This window comes from Neurospora hispaniola (genome assembly GCF_033458365.1).
Source record: "Neurospora hispaniola strain FGSC 10403 chromosome Unknown B0T23scaffold_2, whole genome shotgun sequence".
NCBI classification, from domain to species: Eukaryota; Fungi; Ascomycota; class Sordariomycetes; order Sordariales; family Sordariaceae; genus Neurospora; species Neurospora hispaniola.
Window position 1 is genome coordinate 1,226,169 of NW_026944407.1, and position 20,208 is coordinate 1,246,376.

General features: G+C 50.6%; 5 protein-coding genes across 5 annotated transcripts; 1 reads left to right on the forward strand and 4 right to left on the reverse strand.

Annotated features, from left to right (window-relative positions):
- Window positions 1-920: 920 nt before the first annotated feature.
- On the reverse strand, window positions 921-3,067 carry B0T23DRAFT_310764 (uncharacterized protein; the record flags this gene model as incomplete). The annotated part of the gene is made up of 3 exons (XM_062834605.1): window positions 921-1,697; window positions 1,765-2,844; window positions 2,993-3,067. The coding sequence occupies 3 exons, from the start codon at window positions 3,065-3,067 to the stop codon at window positions 921-923; spliced, it is 1,932 nt and encodes a 643-aa protein (XP_062695203.1).
- A 1,306-nt stretch (window positions 3,068-4,373) lies between these two features.
- Window positions 4,374-8,263, reverse strand: B0T23DRAFT_410458 (SNF2 family N-terminal domain-containing protein). Its single transcript, XM_062839404.1, has 3 exons — window positions 7,361-8,263; window positions 6,379-7,290; window positions 4,374-6,313 (listed from the first exon to the last, which is right to left on the reverse strand). The coding sequence occupies exons 1-3, from the start codon at window positions 7,895-7,897 to the stop codon at window positions 4,727-4,729; spliced, it is 3,036 nt and encodes a 1,011-aa protein (XP_062695204.1). The 5' UTR covers window positions 7,898-8,263; the 3' UTR covers window positions 4,374-4,726.
- Window positions 8,264-8,441: 178 nt separating this feature from the next.
- Window positions 8,442-9,755, forward strand: B0T23DRAFT_373084 (uncharacterized protein). The gene is made up of 4 exons (XM_062836780.1): window positions 8,442-8,655; window positions 8,736-8,963; window positions 9,150-9,241; window positions 9,395-9,755. Exons 2-4 carry the CDS (start codon window positions 8,851-8,853, stop codon window positions 9,544-9,546), a joined length of 357 nt encoding a protein of 118 aa, XP_062695205.1. The 5' UTR covers window positions 8,442-8,655; window positions 8,736-8,850; the 3' UTR covers window positions 9,547-9,755.
- Window positions 9,756-11,376: 1,621 nt separating this feature from the next.
- Window positions 11,377-12,915, reverse strand: B0T23DRAFT_426114 (uncharacterized protein; the record flags this gene model as incomplete). The annotated part of the gene is made up of 5 exons (XM_062839960.1): window positions 11,377-12,086; window positions 12,148-12,201; window positions 12,261-12,380; window positions 12,451-12,531; window positions 12,624-12,915. The coding sequence occupies 5 exons, from the start codon at window positions 12,913-12,915 to the stop codon at window positions 11,377-11,379; spliced, it is 1,257 nt and encodes a 418-aa protein (XP_062695206.1).
- A 5,648-nt stretch (window positions 12,916-18,563) lies between these two features.
- On the reverse strand, window positions 18,564-19,323 carry B0T23DRAFT_426115 (60S ribosomal protein L33; the record flags this gene model as incomplete). The annotated part of the gene is made up of 4 exons (XM_062839961.1): window positions 18,564-18,661; window positions 18,724-18,824; window positions 18,881-19,058; window positions 19,299-19,323. 4 exons carry the CDS (start codon window positions 19,321-19,323, stop codon window positions 18,564-18,566), a joined length of 402 nt encoding a protein of 133 aa, XP_062695207.1.
- Window positions 19,324-20,208: the final 885 nt, after the last annotated feature.

Sequence of the window (20,208 nt, forward strand, 5' to 3'; positions counted from 1 at the left end):
ATTTCCCCCCCCCTTCCTTCGGTTTGGTGCAGGTACATCGACAGCTCAATGGAGAATCATGAACCCCGCTCCTCCCCCTTGACAATGCAACAACAGCCTGGCTTCCCTTTCTGAGTCTCGTCAAGCCTTTCAAATACTCACTCATCCATTCCTCATCAGACGAGCACCTTGCTTCGGATTCGTCCATTGAAAGAAAGGGCAGGTATCACTCAGAAAGTCACACACTACACTATGTATTCAGCAGAGGAGTTAGTGCCCATCCAAAATGCCAGCCTGCCACATGCAGCTATCCCATCACCCAACACGATGGTGGTGCGCGCCCTCCAGCGCTTCAACCTCTTTGCAAGCTTCCACCCACTGATAGCAAGGTGAATAAATGGCCAGGAGGTACAAGCACTCAACAAGGCTTTCTTACTCGAGAGCTCGCCGGTCATGTCGCCAAGTCCGCCAAGACCCTTTTCAGGTGTCGCGTTTTGAAACAGCATATCTGTGAAAGTAGCGAAAAGGCCGAGCTTTGTTTGTTGGAAATAACGGCTTGGACTGCGTGCCGGTCAATTTGAGGAAGAGCGGCGGGACCGACGGTGCTAAAGGTTGGCCGAGGCTAATGTACTACACGCTTACCGTGTTTTTTTTTTTTTTTTTTTTTTTTTTTTTTTTTTTTTTGGAACAGTTGCTAGCTGCTGGGCACATGGCACTATAGTGGAGGCTATGCCATACTGATATACATCGGACACGGAATTTCCTGGCATTTACTGGGTCTTTTCATTCATTGAGTCTGGTATTGACAGGGCACATTACTATATGTAGTAAACTTGGAGTATCAGACCCGGAACGGCCACACACACACAAGTCCTGACAGCTTTCAAGTTGTCTTCCCACCAACACTAAAAGAAAACAGCAACACATATGGCACTTCACTACTAATTAACACCAGTAGTCTTTGCTCTGCCCATACCCGACCTCCTCTCCCTCTCCCTCTCCCACCGCTCCCGATCGCTTCCATTCGGCGACGGTGCCGACTGCGCCGACATCATCGGGCCCCTGCTGCTAGCCTTGCGCCTCAGCCCGCCAGCCTTGAGCCTACGCGCCTGCTGATACGCGCGATCAAGTTCCGTCTCCACGGCGCAGCGGATTTTGAGTGCCGCCACGGCCGGCCACACGCTGCGCTCGCCACGAAGGATCCAGTACTTGAGCGTTTCTTTCGTGGGCGTTTCGAGCAGCCGGATAAAATCGCCGGCCGTCACCTCGGGTACGAGTGTCACGCTCGCTCCTGGGACGCGCTCATCCACGAGGAAACGGCGGATGCCGGCAGGGAGCAGGCGGAGGGCGTCGAGCTGGCTGAGCCGGTGGCGGATTTCGAGGCCCATCATGCGGACAAGGAAGGCGGTTGCCGACATAGTCTTGTTGCGGGTTTCGAAGAGGGAAGGGCCGTGCATGTCGCTTTGCAGGAAGGGGATCAGATAGGGCCGCGCTTGGCTGACGATGAAATGGTTGACATTGAAGAGTTCGGCGATGCGCTGGAGGGGCGATTCGCGCTCCGAGTATGAGGCGTGTGTCCAGTGGCGGAAGTCAACTGTGTTGGCGGGCTTCCAGGGGACGATGTTGCCCTGGGAGTCCTTGCAGAGAATTTTGGTTTCTCGGTCACCGTAAAGCGAGGAGGATGAGGCGTTGGATGCTAGCGCCGCTGTCCAGATTAGCTGTAAGAAGTTGTGTCAGTAACTGAACCGCCGATAATTTCTTCCTTGAAAGGCAATGCCGACATACCACATTGGGAGCTGTGAGATAGTTCAGGAGGGTTGGAACACCCCCTTGTCCAGCCGTGGCGACCGTGATGTTCAGTACTCTCTTGCTACGGTTATACGCTTCCTCAAACGTGAGGTCGCCCAAGTTGGACCTAATGCAGTGCTCCAACACCTTGACATCCAGGAAGTAGCCTTCTTTCCAGAACCTAGTCAGTCTACGTACTAAAGTCGACCAGGGATTAGTCCACCATGAATTCCTCTTATCCTTCCCTTCACCGTTGGTGGGAGTGCCAAGCTTGCTCGAAAAGGCAGAGAGGTCAATAGCTTCACCACTCAAGACATGCAGCAGTTCCTCCTCCGTATGAACAGCTACAAGGGCAGCAATCAAAGCTCCAGTTGCCGTCCCGGTAATAATTCGCGGGAGCAAGCCACGCAGGAACAGTGCCTTGGCGACACCGAGATGACAGAGACCAAAGATAGCGCCGCCTTGAAAAACAAGGGTGCTCCGTCCGAATGCTTGTCTGGTATCGTGGATAAAATCGAGCTTCATTTGTGTCGACATGTAACCCATAGGGTTGCCGCCACTTCCACCACCTGCCGTACTGTTTCCGCTGTCTTTGCCGTCATCAGAACTCGCCAGTCCGGGACTCACAGGCCTTGCTCCTCTGAAACCGGGTGTGAGACTGTTGTTGGGATAGTTCGTTCCGGTCCTCCTAACTGTCGGTAACATGCCAATCTCCTCGATCACTTCTGCGACCGCAGTGATATATTCCTCGATCAGAATCTTGGTTCCCGCAAAGCTCTTGTTGTATAGCTTAGGTGCCGTGATATTACCAAGGTTTCGAACGAGACCGCTGCGCAAAAGGTTGACAAGCGCATTGACATCGCCGTTATCGCGCGCAACCTCAATGCTCTCCAACCGCTCGTTGATCAATTTGTAATCATAATGCCGGCTGATTGGGCTATTACGCCACAAATCGAGGCCGAGGAGTGTGTCGAGCCGGATGGCAGCTTCCTCCCACTCGTCGAACTCGGAAGCATTGCGGAGGACGTCGAGCCAGACCTCGACCGGGTTGCGGCGCCGGTACCACTCACGGAATTTCTAGGCGGACGGGATTAGCCTGGGTCATGTCTACATGCGTTGACATCATCAGCCCTTTGGGTAACAAGTCTTGGGACATAATGTCGAGTCAAGACAAGGGAACTGAGGTAGAAGGTCTGTAGGACGTAACGAGATCCAAAGCACTCACACCTGCCCAGAAGAGTACAATGTCTAGAAATATCCTCCAGAATGATATGAATATTGTGGGTATTAGTGACCCCATTGTCAAGAGATGAATAATAAAAAATGAAAGAAAAAAGAAGAACAAAGAAAAAAAAAACACTGCCGTAGTGTTCAGGACAAGTAGTGAAGAGTGACGTGTGGCATGAACGGCTGTGTCAATAACATATCCTGATCTCGCTCATTTATACTTGTCGGTGGCAGATGAAGCGATAGGAGACAACGATAACATGCGCAACTTGAGTCAGTTGCGGCGAAAGAGGTTGAACGAGCGTGAAAGAAGAATGATGTGGCGGCAGCGGGTATGCCTACGTAGGTAGGTACGGTTAGGTACGTCGTTGTTGTTCGGTAGATAAAAATGAGCGAGTGTCGTGTCTCGGTGTGTGTGTGTGTGTGTGTCTTAGAGGTCAATCAGCTGACAACGGGACGTTGGATGTTTTCCTCGCCTGTCGCCTGCGGTCAAAAATTGAATGGCACGAAACGAAGTAAACGAAAGGCTCGGATGAAGATGTCCGGGATGTGTTGCGGGAAAAAAAAAAAAGGAAAAAAAAGCTTAAAACCAGACTGGGTCAGGTCCGTGTCATTCCATGTTTTGGGTCGGGTTTGGTGTTCTTCACAGGCGCGTCGAACGGTGGGAGAAGATGCAAACGGAAGTCTGGCCGGAAGTTAAGGGGGTGGGTGTGTGGACTGGGTGGACACTGGACTGTGTGCCCGACGTCAACTGCTGGATCCTCCTCAGGCAGGGCCTCCCCACTCAGGTCAGTTAATGCAGGCTTTCCGTGGCATGTGAAAGCGAAAGGTATCAAATTTTCGAGCAAGCCCTACCGTCGCATCGCTGAGATCCCATTCGCTCCCCCACATTTGGGCCTAACAGGGCCCGACGGCCCTTGCTGCCGTTGGGAATATTGTTCATGACGGGGGTTACGGAGTATGGGAAATGAGATCCATGGATAATAAAATATTGAGGAAGATGAGATGTCCAGCTGTTGCTGTTCACGGAAATTATTGGCACGATGAGGAGCGGAATAATCGAGAAAAGCACAACTAGGCTTGATTTGCGATGGGGGTGTTGAGATTTACCGTACACTAGGCACCTCACTGACCCTTGGCGCTATAGTGCGGAATGGCCTCGGCAGTGACACGTGTGACGGGGGTGACGGATATCGTCATCGCATGACATCCACGGATTTAGACTAAACCTCGAACGACAAGGGGGCCATCAGAGTCTTGCCTTCGACATTACTTCTCCACGAGACATGTGAAAGTGAGCCAAAGACTAAGCGTTGTATGACGAGGTGTTACCACCCTTGATGTTCACAGAAAAGTTGTAAGCCACTTCCGCAAGATTTCAACAGGCCCAATATAACTCCCATTCATCATCTTGATGCTACTACCATATGGGATCACCAAAAGTTGTGGTCTGGCCCGTTGAACCTGTTCTCTTTAACAATGCAGCACAGAGAAAAGGTTAAAGCAAGAACAGGTTGCCTCTATACAAGCCAGAAGGCGATCCTAAATCATCTAAGATATGCTAGACCAAGTACACAACAGCGCACGACTTCTATAGCGCCTGATGCTATGCATATGAACACTGGGTATCATCCATGCCCGATATCCTCCATATCGTCAACACTTTGTATCTTGAACAAAACACGTTCCCCAATACTCAAAACTTCGTGATCTTCCTCAAACTCCCCGAGATCTAGTCGGATGGAGGAGTTGCGATCGAGCCGCCATTCATGATAGCAGCGCGAACTTGGGCCTCCATCTCAGACTGGGACATCTCCACCGTGGACCAGCCGACCACCTTGTTGGCGAGCTCCAGCTTCTTCTGGCAGGCCTTGTAAACCAGCTCTTCGACGGTATCCTTGCTGATGAGCCGGACAATCTCCACAGGGCGCGTCTGGCCGAGACGATGAGCGCGGTTCTCGGCCTGAATATCGTCCTGCGGGTTATCGGACTGGTCGAAGATGATGACTTTGTTGGCTGCAGTCAGGTTGATTCCTGTGCCGCCCGAACCTGTCGTGAGCAAAAAGACGGGGATGGTCGCGTCGGCGTTAAAATCGTTGATGAGTTCCTGACGTTCGCTGACATCCGTGTTTCCTTGCAGGGAGAGATACTCGATCTTCTCCGACGCAAGGCATTCTCCCAAGATCTCAATGACTTTGGCGAATCGTGTGAACACCAAAGCGCGGTCACCGTTCTTCTGATACTGCTTAATCAGCTTCAAAAGGGCCTGAACCTTGGCACTCTCCATCCATGACCCATCCGGAAGATCGAATTGTCTGATGCACTTGTAGTCTCTGCACCAAAGATGCAGTTCGAAGTCCGAAAGGGCCTTGAGCTCATTGATCAGATGTTCGATCTTCGGCTGCCGAAGCTCCGATTGGTCAACCTTTTTCATCAAAATGTTGGCCATCTTTTCCACCGTCGAATCATTGAAATAACGCCGGAACAACTGCGGGTGGATTGCGGATTTCCGGAGCTGAATCCAGACGTTGTTGTTGTCGTTGTCACGACCGGCACTGCTGGCACCTGTGGCGTCGGTCTTCCGAAATCGGCGTTCGTAGTCTTTATATATTGCTGCTTGTACGTCGTCCATTTCACAGTAGACGACTTTGGCTGTTTTGGGAGGCATGTCCTTGAGGACCTGCTCCTTGCGACGTTGTAAGATGAAGGGCTCCAGGATTGTGCGCGCCCGCGCCACTCGTTCACTGTGAAGCAATGCGCCTTGCGAGACTGCCGTCAAAGAAAACTTCTGATTGAAGAGTGCTTCGAGATCATCGAAATGGTCCCGGAAGAGCTCCGGCTCGACGAACTGAAGCAATGAAATCATTTCCATGAGATTGTTCTGAACGGGCGTGCCAGACAGAATGAGCCGCCACGTTGCTGTGATCTTGAGCAAATCCTTATAGAGCTTTGTCTTTGGATTTTTCATTTTGTGACCCTCGTCGAAAACCGCTACCATCGGCTTCAGCCGTCTCAGATTCGAGATGTCGTCCTGACGCGACACCTGGGAGTAGGATGTCAAGACGACGTGGTGGCTGGCGGGATCATCCAAGATGTTGTCGGCAATCTCATCGCGGACAGATTGCGATCCCTGGTACAAGGTGACATTCAAGCCCGGGGCGAACCTCTTGAACTCGGCGGCCCAATTCGCGAGCGTGGACGGAGGGACGAAAATGATGTTTGGCCATGGTTGGTTGCTATCGTCATCCTGGCTATGTTTGTCATGTTCCTCGACAATTGCTGAGATTAAGCTGATGACCTGGCAAGTCTTGCCCAGACCCTAGAATAGTAGACAGTCAGCAACCTCATGGAGAGGCAAATGTCAGAGACGAGCAAGCTACATACCATATCGTCAGCTAGAATGCTGGCATATTGGTTTTCATACAAGAGATACAACCAGTTAAGCCCATACAGCTGGAAAGGCTTCATCGTGCAGCCGCTCATAAGCTTCGGCTGACTTAAAGGAAGGTCGACCAGCGTAGTCGTACCGTCAATGCTGAGAGGCGTAATGGTTCCATCCTTGTTCTTCACTGTTCGAGGCTGGCCGGTTTGGTCGACCTTCCACCTCGAGGTGGCGTCCTTGATCGCAGCTGCTTGCGACTCGCAGACAGCAATAACATGGTCAATGCCATCCAACGCTTTGGTGTACTCCTTAATAGAGCCCACGATATCTTCGCCAACCGGTGCCCTAGTCGACTTCTTGCGCTTGACCTTCGTAGCCTTTGCTGCCATCGTCACTCTCTCAGCATCAGCCACACTGTCGAAAGGCTGATAAGAGAGCATGTGCTTTGCAACATCTTCTTTGACGTTGGCAATGGCCATCAATTGTATCGGATCGCAGGTATTGAGGTACTTAAGGACACGCTCTTCGAAGGCATCTTCTTCCGGATCCCGTTGCGAAAGTTCGGGCTGTGGTTCGGGGGAGCGAACCGACTTCTTCTGGACGTAGTCATCGTCATCTTCGTCGTCGCTAACGAGCGTGATGATTTTTGTCTGTTTCAGTTTGGGAACGGGCTTCTCGATCGGTTTCGCTGGCGAGCTGGCTGGCGACGGGCTACGTCGCCGACGACCCTGAATTAGGCGACGGCGAGCCGGTGCGGGCGGTGCTGGGGCAGGCTTTAAAGGAGAGTCTTTCGGACGTATAGATTGCAAGGATTCTGGCGAAGAAGATCGGAGCGTGACCCAGTCCTCTTGAAGGACGTAGGGCTTTGCCGGGCTGGTAATGGGACTTCCGACATCATTGGACAACTTTGGTTTCTGTCAAATATGCCAAGTGTTAGTATGACGCTGGATGTGATGTCTATCATGAATTGTGCAGGTCAAGTACCTTTGATGGTTTGAGGTACACTGCAGGCGCAGCCTTTGCAGACGTGAGGTTGGGCTTTTTGAAAGCAGATGGCTGAATGTCGCCGCGCGCAGGTCCTTCATCGTCTGAAGAATCGCCCGCATATAGAGGCTTGTCGAATTCATCGTCGTCGATCATTATATAGTCTCTCTTTGCCCCTGCTTTGACTGGAGGTGATTGTGCGGCAGGAGCCTTGAAAGAGGTACCTCTTGGGGCCATCGCGCTCGCAAATCGACCTCCGATATTCGACGATTGTTGACGGAAAGGTGACGATGCAGGTACTTCGACGACCGTGGGGGAAGACGGGATGGCGGCTTCTCGTGGCTTCACTGTCGGTTGCGAGGCGATCTGGGTAGGCTGAGTAAAGTAGGGCGATTGGGAGACAATACTGAGTTCATCCTCGTCGTCTTCGTCTATAAAATCAAGATCGGGCTTGGTCCGCCGTTGCGGGACTGGGCTATCGACGACAACGCTTGATGAGCGTAAAGAGTCGTCCTCTGGCAAGGACGAGAAGGCCATTGTCGATCGTCCAGAGCAGGATCGACCAAGTAAAAGAACACAAAGTAGTCTTCCAAGGAGGTGGTGGTGAAGGAGAAATGGTTGTTGTGGAGGTAAGTATCGAAAGAGTATGTGGAAGGTACCGGTCGTTTGTCGGACGCGGTCAAAGGCGCAAAGCTGAAATTTTAGCGGCGCATAGAGCCAAAGCAAAACCTGATAAAGACGAACAAGAGAAACGTTCGCTGAAAGGAAGAATTTCAGTTGACCCAAAAATCCAGGTCCAAAGTACCCTGTTTCCTTGACGCTTTGCCCTTGGGAAACCTGTGATGTAAAAAGACGGGATGACAACCGAGAGGAGTTGTGCTTGGAGTTTGTTGTCGGTCCATCTTAGAACAGAAAATGGCTGGGTACACGGCATCCAGTCGTGCAACCGGCTCCAGATTGCCGTCCAGCAATCAGCGACGGAATCAGCCCTACATCTTTCTCATTTGGAGCCCCACACCGCCGCCTTCCAGCCGCGACGCGCATTTGCTCGTTGTGAGAAATAATGTGGGACAACGCGACCGGCCGCCTTCACGTCTCCACGTGCTAGCTCTCAACTGGTTCAGGCACAGCGACGAACCACTTAAATACCGATGAGGACAGGGTAGACCCACCCAGCCAACCAGCGACCTACGCAATTGCCCAAAGTCGAGCTTGTCCTCATCTTGCCATCGAGGACTTCACCTAGAGAACTACCCTTGATTTTACTCAACATCTCACTGTTACCATTTACTTGAGTAAGCTACTATACCTTAATGTGTTCCTTTTGCTTGCCAGTCTAGGTTCATCTTAAGAGACTTACCAACACAGCAAACAGCTTCAGCTCATCCCACTTCAGCTCATCATTCAACTCATCGAAGCCGATATAAGACGACAAACATCACGACCAGCCTACACCGAACAGAAAAACTGGACCCAAAACCATCAGCAATATGGCCACCCGCAGAATCATATCCCAAGAGAAGACTCTCCTCGAAAAGGATGACCGTATCGGTTCCAGTCCAGCGGCAAGCGAGAAGTCCAACATCACGCCAGCCGTCCCCGCGTACGCTTCACCCCAACCCCCGTGCTCATTCTCATCCGTCACATCACCGGTTACTCTTCCTTCCATTCTCATCACTATCATACACCTACATATTCCGCCCATACCCTGCCTGATGATCCCACTTTCACACAATACATATATGTATCCAAGATATGATCACCAAGCTAACCCCCAACCCCTCCACAGTTCCGTAATTATCAAACTTCTAGCCTTCACCTTCGCAATGATCGTCATCCCCATTTCTTCTTACTTCCTCACAGTAGACCGTTTGTTCAAAGGTTCGTCCAGTCGTCCCCCCCTGCTGCTCCTGTCCCTGCTCCCCAATTCCCTATTTCCTATCCCCCATATGCCACATGGTCCTTCGTTCCTTCGTGCGCATCGCATGAACCGGACTCACTCAGCAAACTAACGTTCACTGATCGAACCACCAGGAAACTCAACATACGCCGGCGCCACAGCAGCTATTATGGCCAATGTGGTATTAATTGGGTATATCATTGTTGCCATGGCGGAGGATCAGTCGGACCAGGAGAATGAGAAGAAAGGAGGTGGTGGGAAAGTAGAAAGGAAGAAGGATCTGTAATTTTACTTGAGATGTGACATGAATGTTGTGACATTGCCCGCCCTAATGAACGGAAAGGGTGTGGGGAAGAACAAAAGTATTCATTTGTGTACCCAAACATCTTATTTCCATTGAAACGACGAGTGAAATGTTCTTCGCGTGATCAAGTGCATCGGAGCTTGTCGGAATTCGTGTAACAAGCCTAACGTCTTATCTGAGAGCGGAAAGATGGGTGCGTAAACGTCCATGGAAAACCACAATCACGACATATAGTAAAACGATCTCTAAAAGTGCAACAATCCAGCTGACAAAATCACTTGCACTTTCTAGGTGTTTGCACTTAGGAAAGCTAGTACACAGATCAAAAAGCGCCCTCCGGTCATTGGAGGGTGACTAAAAGTGGGTCGTATGAGCTTTGGTAACTGGGTATAAGTGTACTCTTCACCAAAACAGGACCCTTGTAGGTGTAAATCTAGAGTCTACACTTTGTCAACTACTACTTCTACACACTTATTTATAAAGGGATTAATGCTACAAAATGTAGCAGTTTTAGAAAATGGAGCATATATATAGCAGAATTAGCTACATATGAGGAATTAGTCTAATGGGATGCTCTTAACTTTAGCAACTGCCTTTAGCTAATCTTCTACAAGTAGAGTACTATATTAACTTGATTCACTAGGTTTTAGGTTCTCTAGAAATCAAGCATAATTTGTAACTTAGTACTGTACAAATATGTGCCTCTTATACTCAGGAAAAAAAGTTTGGGGGAGGGGGGGGAGGGAGGGAGATAGTTTGAGAGCCCAAAAGAGGTTTAGTTGTACACTCGATTCTTCCAATGTCCTACCTTTTCCTACTTACCTACCTATCTCTTCAAGGGCGCTGGAGGGTGGAGACATCGAAAATCACTGTCTTGCATACGATTTCTAGGAGGCATGAATGTGTTGCAGTATGCTTCCAGATTATGCCTAATATCCAGGGAACCTAAAACCCAGTGCTCCAAGTCAATACGGTACATGCGGTAGTTTGCAAGGTTCGTACAAGGAATCAAGTTTAGTTGGCACATAGTTTGCACTCTGAAGGGGTTCTTGCACTTGGGGGTGGTTGGACTTTTAGGGATCTTTACTGTATTTAACAACTTCACAGTAATGGGCAATGACATATCAAATCATTCGTTCAATCAAACAAGCATTAATCTATTCGCTGATACGTGGCCCACGTATATACTCCATCTCGTGAAGATATCGTCACAGAAACAGTAAAGAGCAGGTGCAGATCTCCTGCAAGGGTGTGTCTGAATGACGAGGTCTTCCATCCGCTCTCCAGATCAATGCGTTTTCCCTTCACCCTCATTCGGTGATTTCTAGCCGCTGTGATCCTGTTTCACGTTGAACACAAAAGAGATCCTTTGACTCATCCCTCATCGCACACATTGCGCCCATCATCCCTAACAATACCTTGATCCTTGCGTAGTTATAGCTTTCCATCTCGATTGCAATCCATTCCCACATTATCATTACAACATTATCTGAATCCTTCATGGAACATCGGCGTTTCATGACCACTTCATGTCCGAAGATAACTTCCCACAAACCTCAGTCTTTAACAAGAAATTCTGTCATAATGATACCTCCACTACACCTCTCAATGATTGGGAATGTTCGTCCGACTGCCTCCGGACGCTCATCAGACGTTCCCTGGATGGCATGTAGGCGAAGGCGTGGGTATCCATCGTAAAAGAAAGCGAGGAAAAAAGTGGCAAGGTCCAGCAAGCAAGTCTTCATCAATGTCATATCATAGTCGGATAAATGACAAAATCGTGATCCGAACTTCCAGTCTCAGTAGACCAGCCTACCTCTTCAGCTTGCGCGAAAACCAACTCTTGCGCTTCTCTGGGGCGCCCGGCCTTTCTGGTTGAATGGTATCGTTCGTCGACTTTTTCTGTAGTGTCCGGATGTCTTTCTGGGGCGGAGCAGGCGCTGTGACTGGTGCAACGCTGGGGCTTCCCTGACTGAAGTTGTTGAGGTTGTTGTTGGCGAAGCCAGACGTACCGTTCGCTTGGTAGTTGTTTACTCCACCGCTGTTCATGCCCGTAGCAGGTTTCCCGTTGTAGCCAACTGTGAAAGCTGATGGTGAATATTCGGTGTTCTGGCTGAATCCTATTCCATAATCATTTGCTGGTTCTGACGGTCGCTTGGAAACTGGTCCCGCTTGAGCTCGTTCAATCGAGCTGTTGTCACTACTTGTCGGATCAGTCTGATACCCCAATGGATCACTTCCAGATGCCGAGGCAACGGTCTCGTACGAGCGATGGTTACTCGGGATCGGGTAGTCGTTCGCGCTCGGCGATTGATACGGCGAAGAGAATTGCGGGTTAGGCATGATCCTGGGATCACGACGTCTGCCTTGACTCTGAGGCGGGGAGGAATACCCGCTGTTGTATCCTGACTGGTAATCGTAGTAAGTGTCTCGTGGTGCTTGCCTCAGGTCATGTTGGCTGCCGTCCTGACGGTTCGGATACATTGCCGAAGCTGGTCGGCTGTTGTAGTAACCGGGGCCATCTAATTCGGTTAGCATTCCCGTCTTCCATGTCTTAATGAGGGGGTATAAAGTTGGTCGTACTTGTGCCATAATAACTGTTTCGTCTGCCGTTATTGCCCCAGGTTGACTCCGAGTCTATAAACGAAGTTAGTTTCAGGCTGAATCGCAACAACCCGTGAAAAGCTGGTACATACCTGAGCGGTAAATGGACCTACGATTGCTGTAAGCTCCATCAATGGCGGCCTCGAAGCTCCGAATGGTATCGAGAGGGCGCTCCCAACGACTGCGGGTGGGATTTGAGCGATCGGGGTCGGCTACACGAGAAGTCAGTATCGAGCCTAAGTGATGAGACTTGTCTCTTAGCGCGTCCACAAGAGAACTTACCGATTGGATTTCCAAAGACATCCTTGTGCTGCACATTCCGCAAAGAAGCGAGCGATGACTTAACGTGCGCGGCCACCTCGGCTGGTAGAGGTCAATATGGAGTTCACCGCACGCAGGACACAATAAAGGTGGCGGATCATGCATATCAATGCATGACACATGGTTGAACTTACATGGCTCTGCCTCGTTCATGGCCAAGGTAGGGTCGGCTTTTGTATGTAACCGTTTGGCGTCCTTCTCGGCACTGGTCTCGTGCAAGTCAAGCTTTTGCTCTTTGGCGTCGTGAGACTTGTCCGATCTGAAGCTGAAGGCTCTCGACTTGCGTTGGGAACTCGGTGGGCGGCCCTTTGTCTGAGTGGTAGGAGCGACGGGCGCTTGTGACTGCTGGTGCTGTTGTCCCTGCAGTTGTGCCTGCTGGACTTGATGCGGATTTGAGTTCGGGGGGTATCTGTTGGAAGTCACCATCTTGGCTGACCGGGAAACGCGAGAGTTTTGATCTGTATTCTAGGCAAAGCCCGGGGGTGCAGCGAGAGCGGTGGGGGGGGAGGGTCCGTGATGAGCCTGGGGTATCGAGACCCTGTCGATGGTGCAGATGGAGACAAGACCGTGATGGTTTCTGATCGCGCGCAGGTTCGGACGGATCAGATGCCTGCTTATCGCAAGGGTCTTTTTTTAAAAACAGATGCTTTTCGGCAACAATAGCCGGGCCAAGAGCTAGGTATCCAAAGTGGTATTCGCGCGGGCAAATATGGGAGAAGCAGCGACGAAATGTTCAGATAGCGTCCAAAGAGCGGTTAATGTGGACTAGAGAGTGGGCCGGCGTGGGTATTTACCCCTGGTAGTTGCCCTGAGTGTTTTGTCTTGGGTTGGCGGGCTGCGTTCCGCGATCTTATTGTCGCAGACTCTAGAAAATCAGGGAAAGTGTGTCCTTGCACCCCGGGTGGCTGGGGTGAAAGCGGATGTCGTTCGTGGTTCGCTGGAAAATCGGACAAATCGTCGGCCACGACGCAGAAGGTACCAGCAAAGCAAGCCCGCTAACCAAGACTCAGCGCTTGCGTTTCTTTTATGGGTTTTCTGCGACGGTCGGCTCCGCTGTAAGTGCGTCGGTGGCGCGCGGCGTGTCAGATGCCAAACCTTTTAACTGCCAAAATGCTAAAGCGACGGCAATCGCCAATGTCCAAATGCCCAGATAGTATCGTGAGTGTTCTGGCTTCAGCTCCCTGGTTTGATTAGCCGATTTAGTATCTGAAGGCGCGGCGATCCAAGACGATCCGTAGCGAGTTCTCTCCACTCCGAGACGCAGAGAAACAACCGACAGGCTCAGTTGTGGGGGAGCGACGGACAAGCCTGGGACTGGGGGTTCAGGTTTTTGGTGAGGTGGTGTTCGGAATAGCAGGGCTGCGACGTTCGATGGTGGAGTTTGGCGCTGACGTCAGGACCAAATGATCCACAACTGAACAGGCTATTGACGTTGATTGGCAGCAATGATTGACAAGAAATCTTCCCCAGCTACTAACTCTGCGGCTGTAGTCTCAAAAATTTGTTTCGTCTGATACTGTTTTAAAATCCGATCTGATGCCTGGGGCGTGCCGATATCAATTGTTGGTGCGAGAATTCTTCTTATTGGGGTTGATGAAGAACTGACGTCGACCAGATGCGAAGTTGGTGTTAGCGGAAGGGATTCCCCCAGAGCTCGATAGTTATCGAAGGAGCGGGAGCGGCAGATAATAAGGCGAATTGACCTCGCTCGACGCATGAGGAAGTAAAGAAATCGGGTCTTGCACAAGGGAGGGGGGAGGGGCGCTGCTTAATACGACAACAAGGGGTGACTAACCCTCTTTCAGCGATCCCGGTCAGCGGTCCCATGCAGCAGAAAAGTTGCGTGAACCGGACCAGGGAAAAGTTCGATACTTGCAAATGGGAATGTGAAAACGCCGGAGAACCCGCAGCATCGACAAAGAGGAATGCCAGTTAAAAGAGACCAAACAAGCCAGAAACGAAAGACAATATGGGAATGCTTAAAACGGGGTTTATTGTTCAGAAAACGCAGATACAAACCGCTGCATCCAAAAGTTTCTGAAGTTAGGGAAAAAGTGGGTCGAAGATCGCGAGGGTTTCACGGCTGGATGAATGATTCGACCCCGGATGTGATGAGGAGATGGACAGGGAGCGACAAGGGCCGACAAGGAGGCCGCGTGGTGTGCGAGGTGCTTCGTGGAGCCACCATTGATTCGCAAGTGGAACTCGAACTTATACCAGCTCGTCGGATTCCCGTCGCGCCGCTCGACGCCAATGGAATGAAGCACAACGGGATTGATACAGTCTTTTGTTTATGCATTCGGTGTTTCCTACCTGGAGGTCGGGTACATGCTGGCAAGTCTTTGACACTCGACAAGCGACAACGGCAAGCACGGAGCCGGCAAAAGGCATCAATCTCAACTCGGACGTTTATCGCGGCCCACGATAATATCTCTGGAACTGACACACGCGACCGTTGCACAGGCCTTGCTGCTACCCATTACATCGCGATGATTTGTCTGGATCTCGATAGTATTGTATTTAGTGACTTCGCGTTGCGCGAGTAATACTTGAAACCTCGAGACCCGAATCGGCAGTTTGCCCGCAAATGGTCCCCGCTACTTGCTGCGCCCACTGATGAACACGAGATGGCGAAAGATGCCGCGTCACCTCTAGATGATCCTATCCTTAACCATCAAGTTTTTTTCTACTAAGCACACAGCCCACGACCACACGCTTCTCCACACATGTTACACGTCTTTGAATTTTGAGTGCATGGCAGGATAACGACCGATCCCGAACCGTGTCCCATTAGAAATCTGATGTTTCGTTGATGACCACCATCCCAACATTTACCCTTCAGGTTGCCCATGTTGCCCGCAATTTGTGCATCTCGATTTGGTAGTGTAAGAGTTCTATTACATGCGTCTGTACCTGAATTAGGAACCAGACGTACCCACAGAATGTCGCTACCCACGCCTTGGTGAATACGAGCTTGTTGACCTGCAGCGTAGTAGATCAGAATGCCGATATCAAAAGACACCACCACTCCCGGAGAACTCTTCCTGGTTAGACACAGAAAGATAGGCGGTCATTGAGGTAGTTGATAAAATCACCGTGACGATTGTGTCTATCAAATTTGGTTCCTACTTCCCATCGCGCAATTTTGCATATTGGAGAATCTCCTTGTCTTGCACTGCCCCAATCTGAGAAGCAACGCCTCAAGTTTCGAACTGGTTTGTCCCTTGTCCCACGCAAGCCATGATCACCACTCGCCTTTACGTTGTACGTAGAGCCCGTTGTGGATGATTTTTTGGCTTATTAACTGAAGCCGCGACGCGTCACGCCAACAACCTACCCTGAGTTCAGTTACAAATCCATGGTTTCGGTAGTCTCATTTTACTCAGCCACCTACGATGATGGCCCTTGCGTTTCTGTTTCTACGGGTCCAGATCAGTGCGACATCGATTTTGATCAATCCCACCATATTTACCCCACGCACCCACCAATCGTGATGTCAAAACCATTCAAGCCCACAGCATCCATCTGTGGCGGGAAGGAGATTGGGGCTGCGTCTGCTGTCATGAGAGACTACATACTAGGTTTCGGTCTTGTCCTGTCGCCGGTTTTTGTACACTACATTTCAAGCATCCTGCGAGTCTGTACTGTATTACAACCACTCGTCACAATCTCGAGAGAACCCTGGAACTTGGCTAGTCATATACTTTGTTTTATCTCTAATCCCCATGCATTCAGCAGGACAAGCATCGACAAGCATCGTTCAAACGATAAGACAGACCACAGTTGGGTCCCAACCGGCCGGCTCCTGCCCCCGGCCGTTCGAAGCTCTCACCCCACTTTCTCTGAATTGGATTGGTCAGCTCTCATTGGGTGAGTCGGCAACAGCGACTTTGAACGGGGAGACTTTAGCGCGTTCACGATAATCGATAAGGCTGACTAAGTAGTGTATTTTTAGGTCGCGGTAGGTACCTAGGTATTCGCTGGATAAGGGGTGATTGTTTACTTTCTTATCTGGCGACTATCTATCGTCTTTGAGGTGACGTTCGAATAGTCTCTTTTCTCTGTTGGGTTGTTGCGATACCCGACACTATACTTACCTAAGATTGGGGTTCCTACATCTGCTTCTTACACAACGAAAACAGAAATAGAACATATCCTCCAAGCTTCCTTGGGTCATTTATCTGACGCCGACAACGGGCATGGTAGCTTAGTGTATAATTCGGGGTTATCACTTCCACCTGGGCTATGGCATTTCGAATTGGTACGGCACATGTCCTGACCCTAATAAACCTCTTCTGAACATATCCCTTGCGGAATTCCGTTCTCACCAAAAGCTGTAATCCATTCCTACAGTTAAGTTGCAATCTCAAGCGCCCGAACGGGAGACGAGGGTGAGTGGTAATGAAAGTAAGCGCAGCGGGTGTTGAAACATGGCGCGGCTCAAAGATCCACTGCCTTGACGGATGATCCCTAAAAGGAACCCTACCCAGGCCTAAGTATCCAACCTCCGTTCCCCGCTGTCCGATTTAACAGTTTAACGCTTTAACCAAGTCCGAGCAACGTGAATATCACAAGTGCTGCTTCCCAAGACAACACATCTCAGACTGAAACGCGCATCCGGTCTTTACGAATCGCAATCGGCCAATTATGGACTACACCTCGCCGGCCGAACCGAATGCACGTCACAAATAGGTCATCCCCAACATGGATATATTGGTCGGGACAGGTATCGATGCAGACGCTCCTTAGGTCTATGGAAGTAAATTGGCTGTTGTTCATTTGGCTGGCCCAGCATCGTTCCTACACCCTCCCCCGCGTGGCTGAAAGGGTCGTTGCCTTCAACGGCCGAGTTGGTACCATCGTATGCCATTCCCCAGGCCATTTCCATGTTCACCAAGCGCGCGCCCCCCCTACCCCCCTCCCCATGCGGTTTGTTTACAGTTTATCTTAAGGTATCTTTTGAAAAAGGCATGACGTTCGTGTGGACATGTGCCATGCCGAATATTGAATCTCGTGGTCCCGTCTCGAGAACAGGGCGCTTGTAAGCCGGCGTGACCTGTGTATCTTGTCAACTCCTTTATTCAAATCTTTCTCTGATTTGATGATGTGGTCCCGGGTGCTGGATCCGACTTGAATGGGATGGATCGTGGAATACGGCGAGTTGCCTGTGGCCATACAATATCATACCCAAAATCTCTCCCGGGATAATAGAGATCAACCAGGCCAGTAGTCAATGCATCTGGCATCTGCTGCACTCTTCCCTGAAATCCCAACCGTCTGTCTTGACTCAGGCTTGTCAAGCTCGGCTCTTGTCTGAGAAGGCGGATAGTAATGTTGCCTGATCCATGTTCACGAAGCCATGTCCAACACATTCCTGAACCTGTGGGACATCTCGAATTCGAAAGGCCTGGTCGAACAAGGAGACCGAGTCGATGTCCAAAGACAGACGGTAAAGCCACCGTCTGGAGTCTTTGAGGTCAAGACCTAGGAGATCACCATTAGTATAACATATCTCCTCTGGACTGGGAGTGTTGGCCTTGCTGGTGTATGGGCATGCAGATTGCCGATTTGAAATGAGATACTTCATTTCGAAACCGACTGGCACGGACACACAAACATGGAGGAGTTGAACCAAGAGCCATCAAGGTTCTCACGAAACGGGGTATGATGTCGTGGGCCGCACACTTGTCATAAATCCTAGGAAGAGCGTTAACCAAAGCTACAGCATTCAAGGATCGGTCGATGGTCTTGGGTAGCAAAGCGTGGCTATTGTGATTGAGAGGACCTGTTAAATTTTAGCCCAGGCTGGCTTTGATTGATTTGTGACATAGGAAGACTCTCGTCTCCTCCCCATTGCGCCGTTTCATGAACCACTCCCGTTGATGAAGCATTCGTCTCCCACCCAGCACTTAACTGCGGGATCCTCAATCGCAATTGTTTGGCATGTCTTTTTTTGGTAATGCCTTTGATTTTGAATGCTAGAAGCAAGGCCCGTTTGCCGACCCTTGCTAATCCCTGATGCACCGAAATCATAAACCACCTTTACCACTCAACTCCGGCCTGACCCATCCCCTTTAGATAGACGAGGGGTAGAGCATAATGCGGACGGAGGCACCGAAGGACCTGGAGGGGAGGGGAGCAGCGAACTTGGCGCGGACAACGCCGGAGTTGCCTATAAATCCAAGGTCAACATTCAACGTTCTAGCCAGAACCTCGGAGAATGGGGATAGTTACCGTGAGGCCTGGTGACCTTGCCCCAGATCACGCGGATCTTGGTGCCGCGAACTTCCTTCTGGCCGCGGTAGACATAGGCGACGCGCTTGCCGAGGTAGAAGCTGTATCCCCAGTCAATATCCATCACCGTGTGGTTCGGAATAAGTTAACCACGTACTTGGCAGCAGCAGTGTCATCAACACCCTCGATCTTGATCAAGCTGGTCTTGGGGTGGGTGGTGTGACGGCCACGCTGATAGCTCAGGTGGCGACCCCTAATGCGATTCCTCTCGTCAGTCCTTGCTCGGTACGTCGTATTCTCTGGTCTCGTTTCCGAAATGACCAGGTTCCTAGCAACTATCGTCTTCGGGGTATCGTTTCGTAGCGGCGCAACAATCGCAGACTCGTTCGCATCGTCGATTCATTCCGAGGGTGACTACTCACTTGACATATACTGCAAAAAACAGGGTCAGCAATGTACAAACATGCAAGAGAGGCACATAAAACCATGTACACGGGTTTCGCGACGCCGATAATCTCGAGGCGACGACGACAACACCGGCAATGTTCTTTGCGCAAGTGGTTTGGGAGTCTCACATCTGTGGCCGGCTTCGGTAGGCATCTTGACTGGCGATATGTTCCGCTTGATCAAAATTTCCCTGCCACGATAAAAGGGAACTCAGCAAGGAGTCTTGTATGAAGACAATTGCTGATCCGGAGTCCTGCGTTGGGCGACGTGGTTGTGGCTCTGCACTTCGACGGCTCCTGGTAATTCGAAAATTGCCTGGTGGGAATTTGGTAGGGTTTGTGGTACTTTGGACGGTTCGGAGTTTCTCGCCTTCCGAAAAATGTGCGCCGCGCGAATGAGAGCCCAGGAGCGCGTCATCCCAGCAGGGTAAGATGTGGCTGAGGTCCGTGCCAAGCCACATTATCTGACCCCTGAGGTAGACCTTCACTTGTGCATGTTCCGATAACGCATGGACACCCATCGGTCCTTATCTGTATTGTTATCTTAGTAGCTCCTCCGCAATCCATGATGCAATCGATGGTTTTTTTGTCTTTTGGTTTGCCCCTCTTTGTCATCGTGGGCTCCCAAGACCTGACCTCGCAAGCTCCCGAACCTCAATTGACTGTGTCCCCCACAACCATACTCGACTTCAACCTCCAAGACCTCGAGATCAGATCAGGAATGCTGCCGGCATCAGGCTGCAACACAAAAAAATAGTACAGTGATCATCGATTCTCCGATGGCCTCCGTCTTTGTTACCAATACTCGTAGAGTTTTCGCTTTCTCTTGATGCCGGGGAGAGCAGGCTTCGCCTGCCTGCAAGATATATGTATATAGTAAGCTCAAACAAATGGTGTTTTCGCAGCTTAGTAAACCGGGGCGTGTACACTCCACTCGGCGTGTGCCATTCTTAAACCCGAAGCTGCAGATGACTTTCTGCTCTGACACGGCGCCTTTCAAGAGCGCGCGTGGCGTAAGACCGGAGGTTGGCCTCTTGGA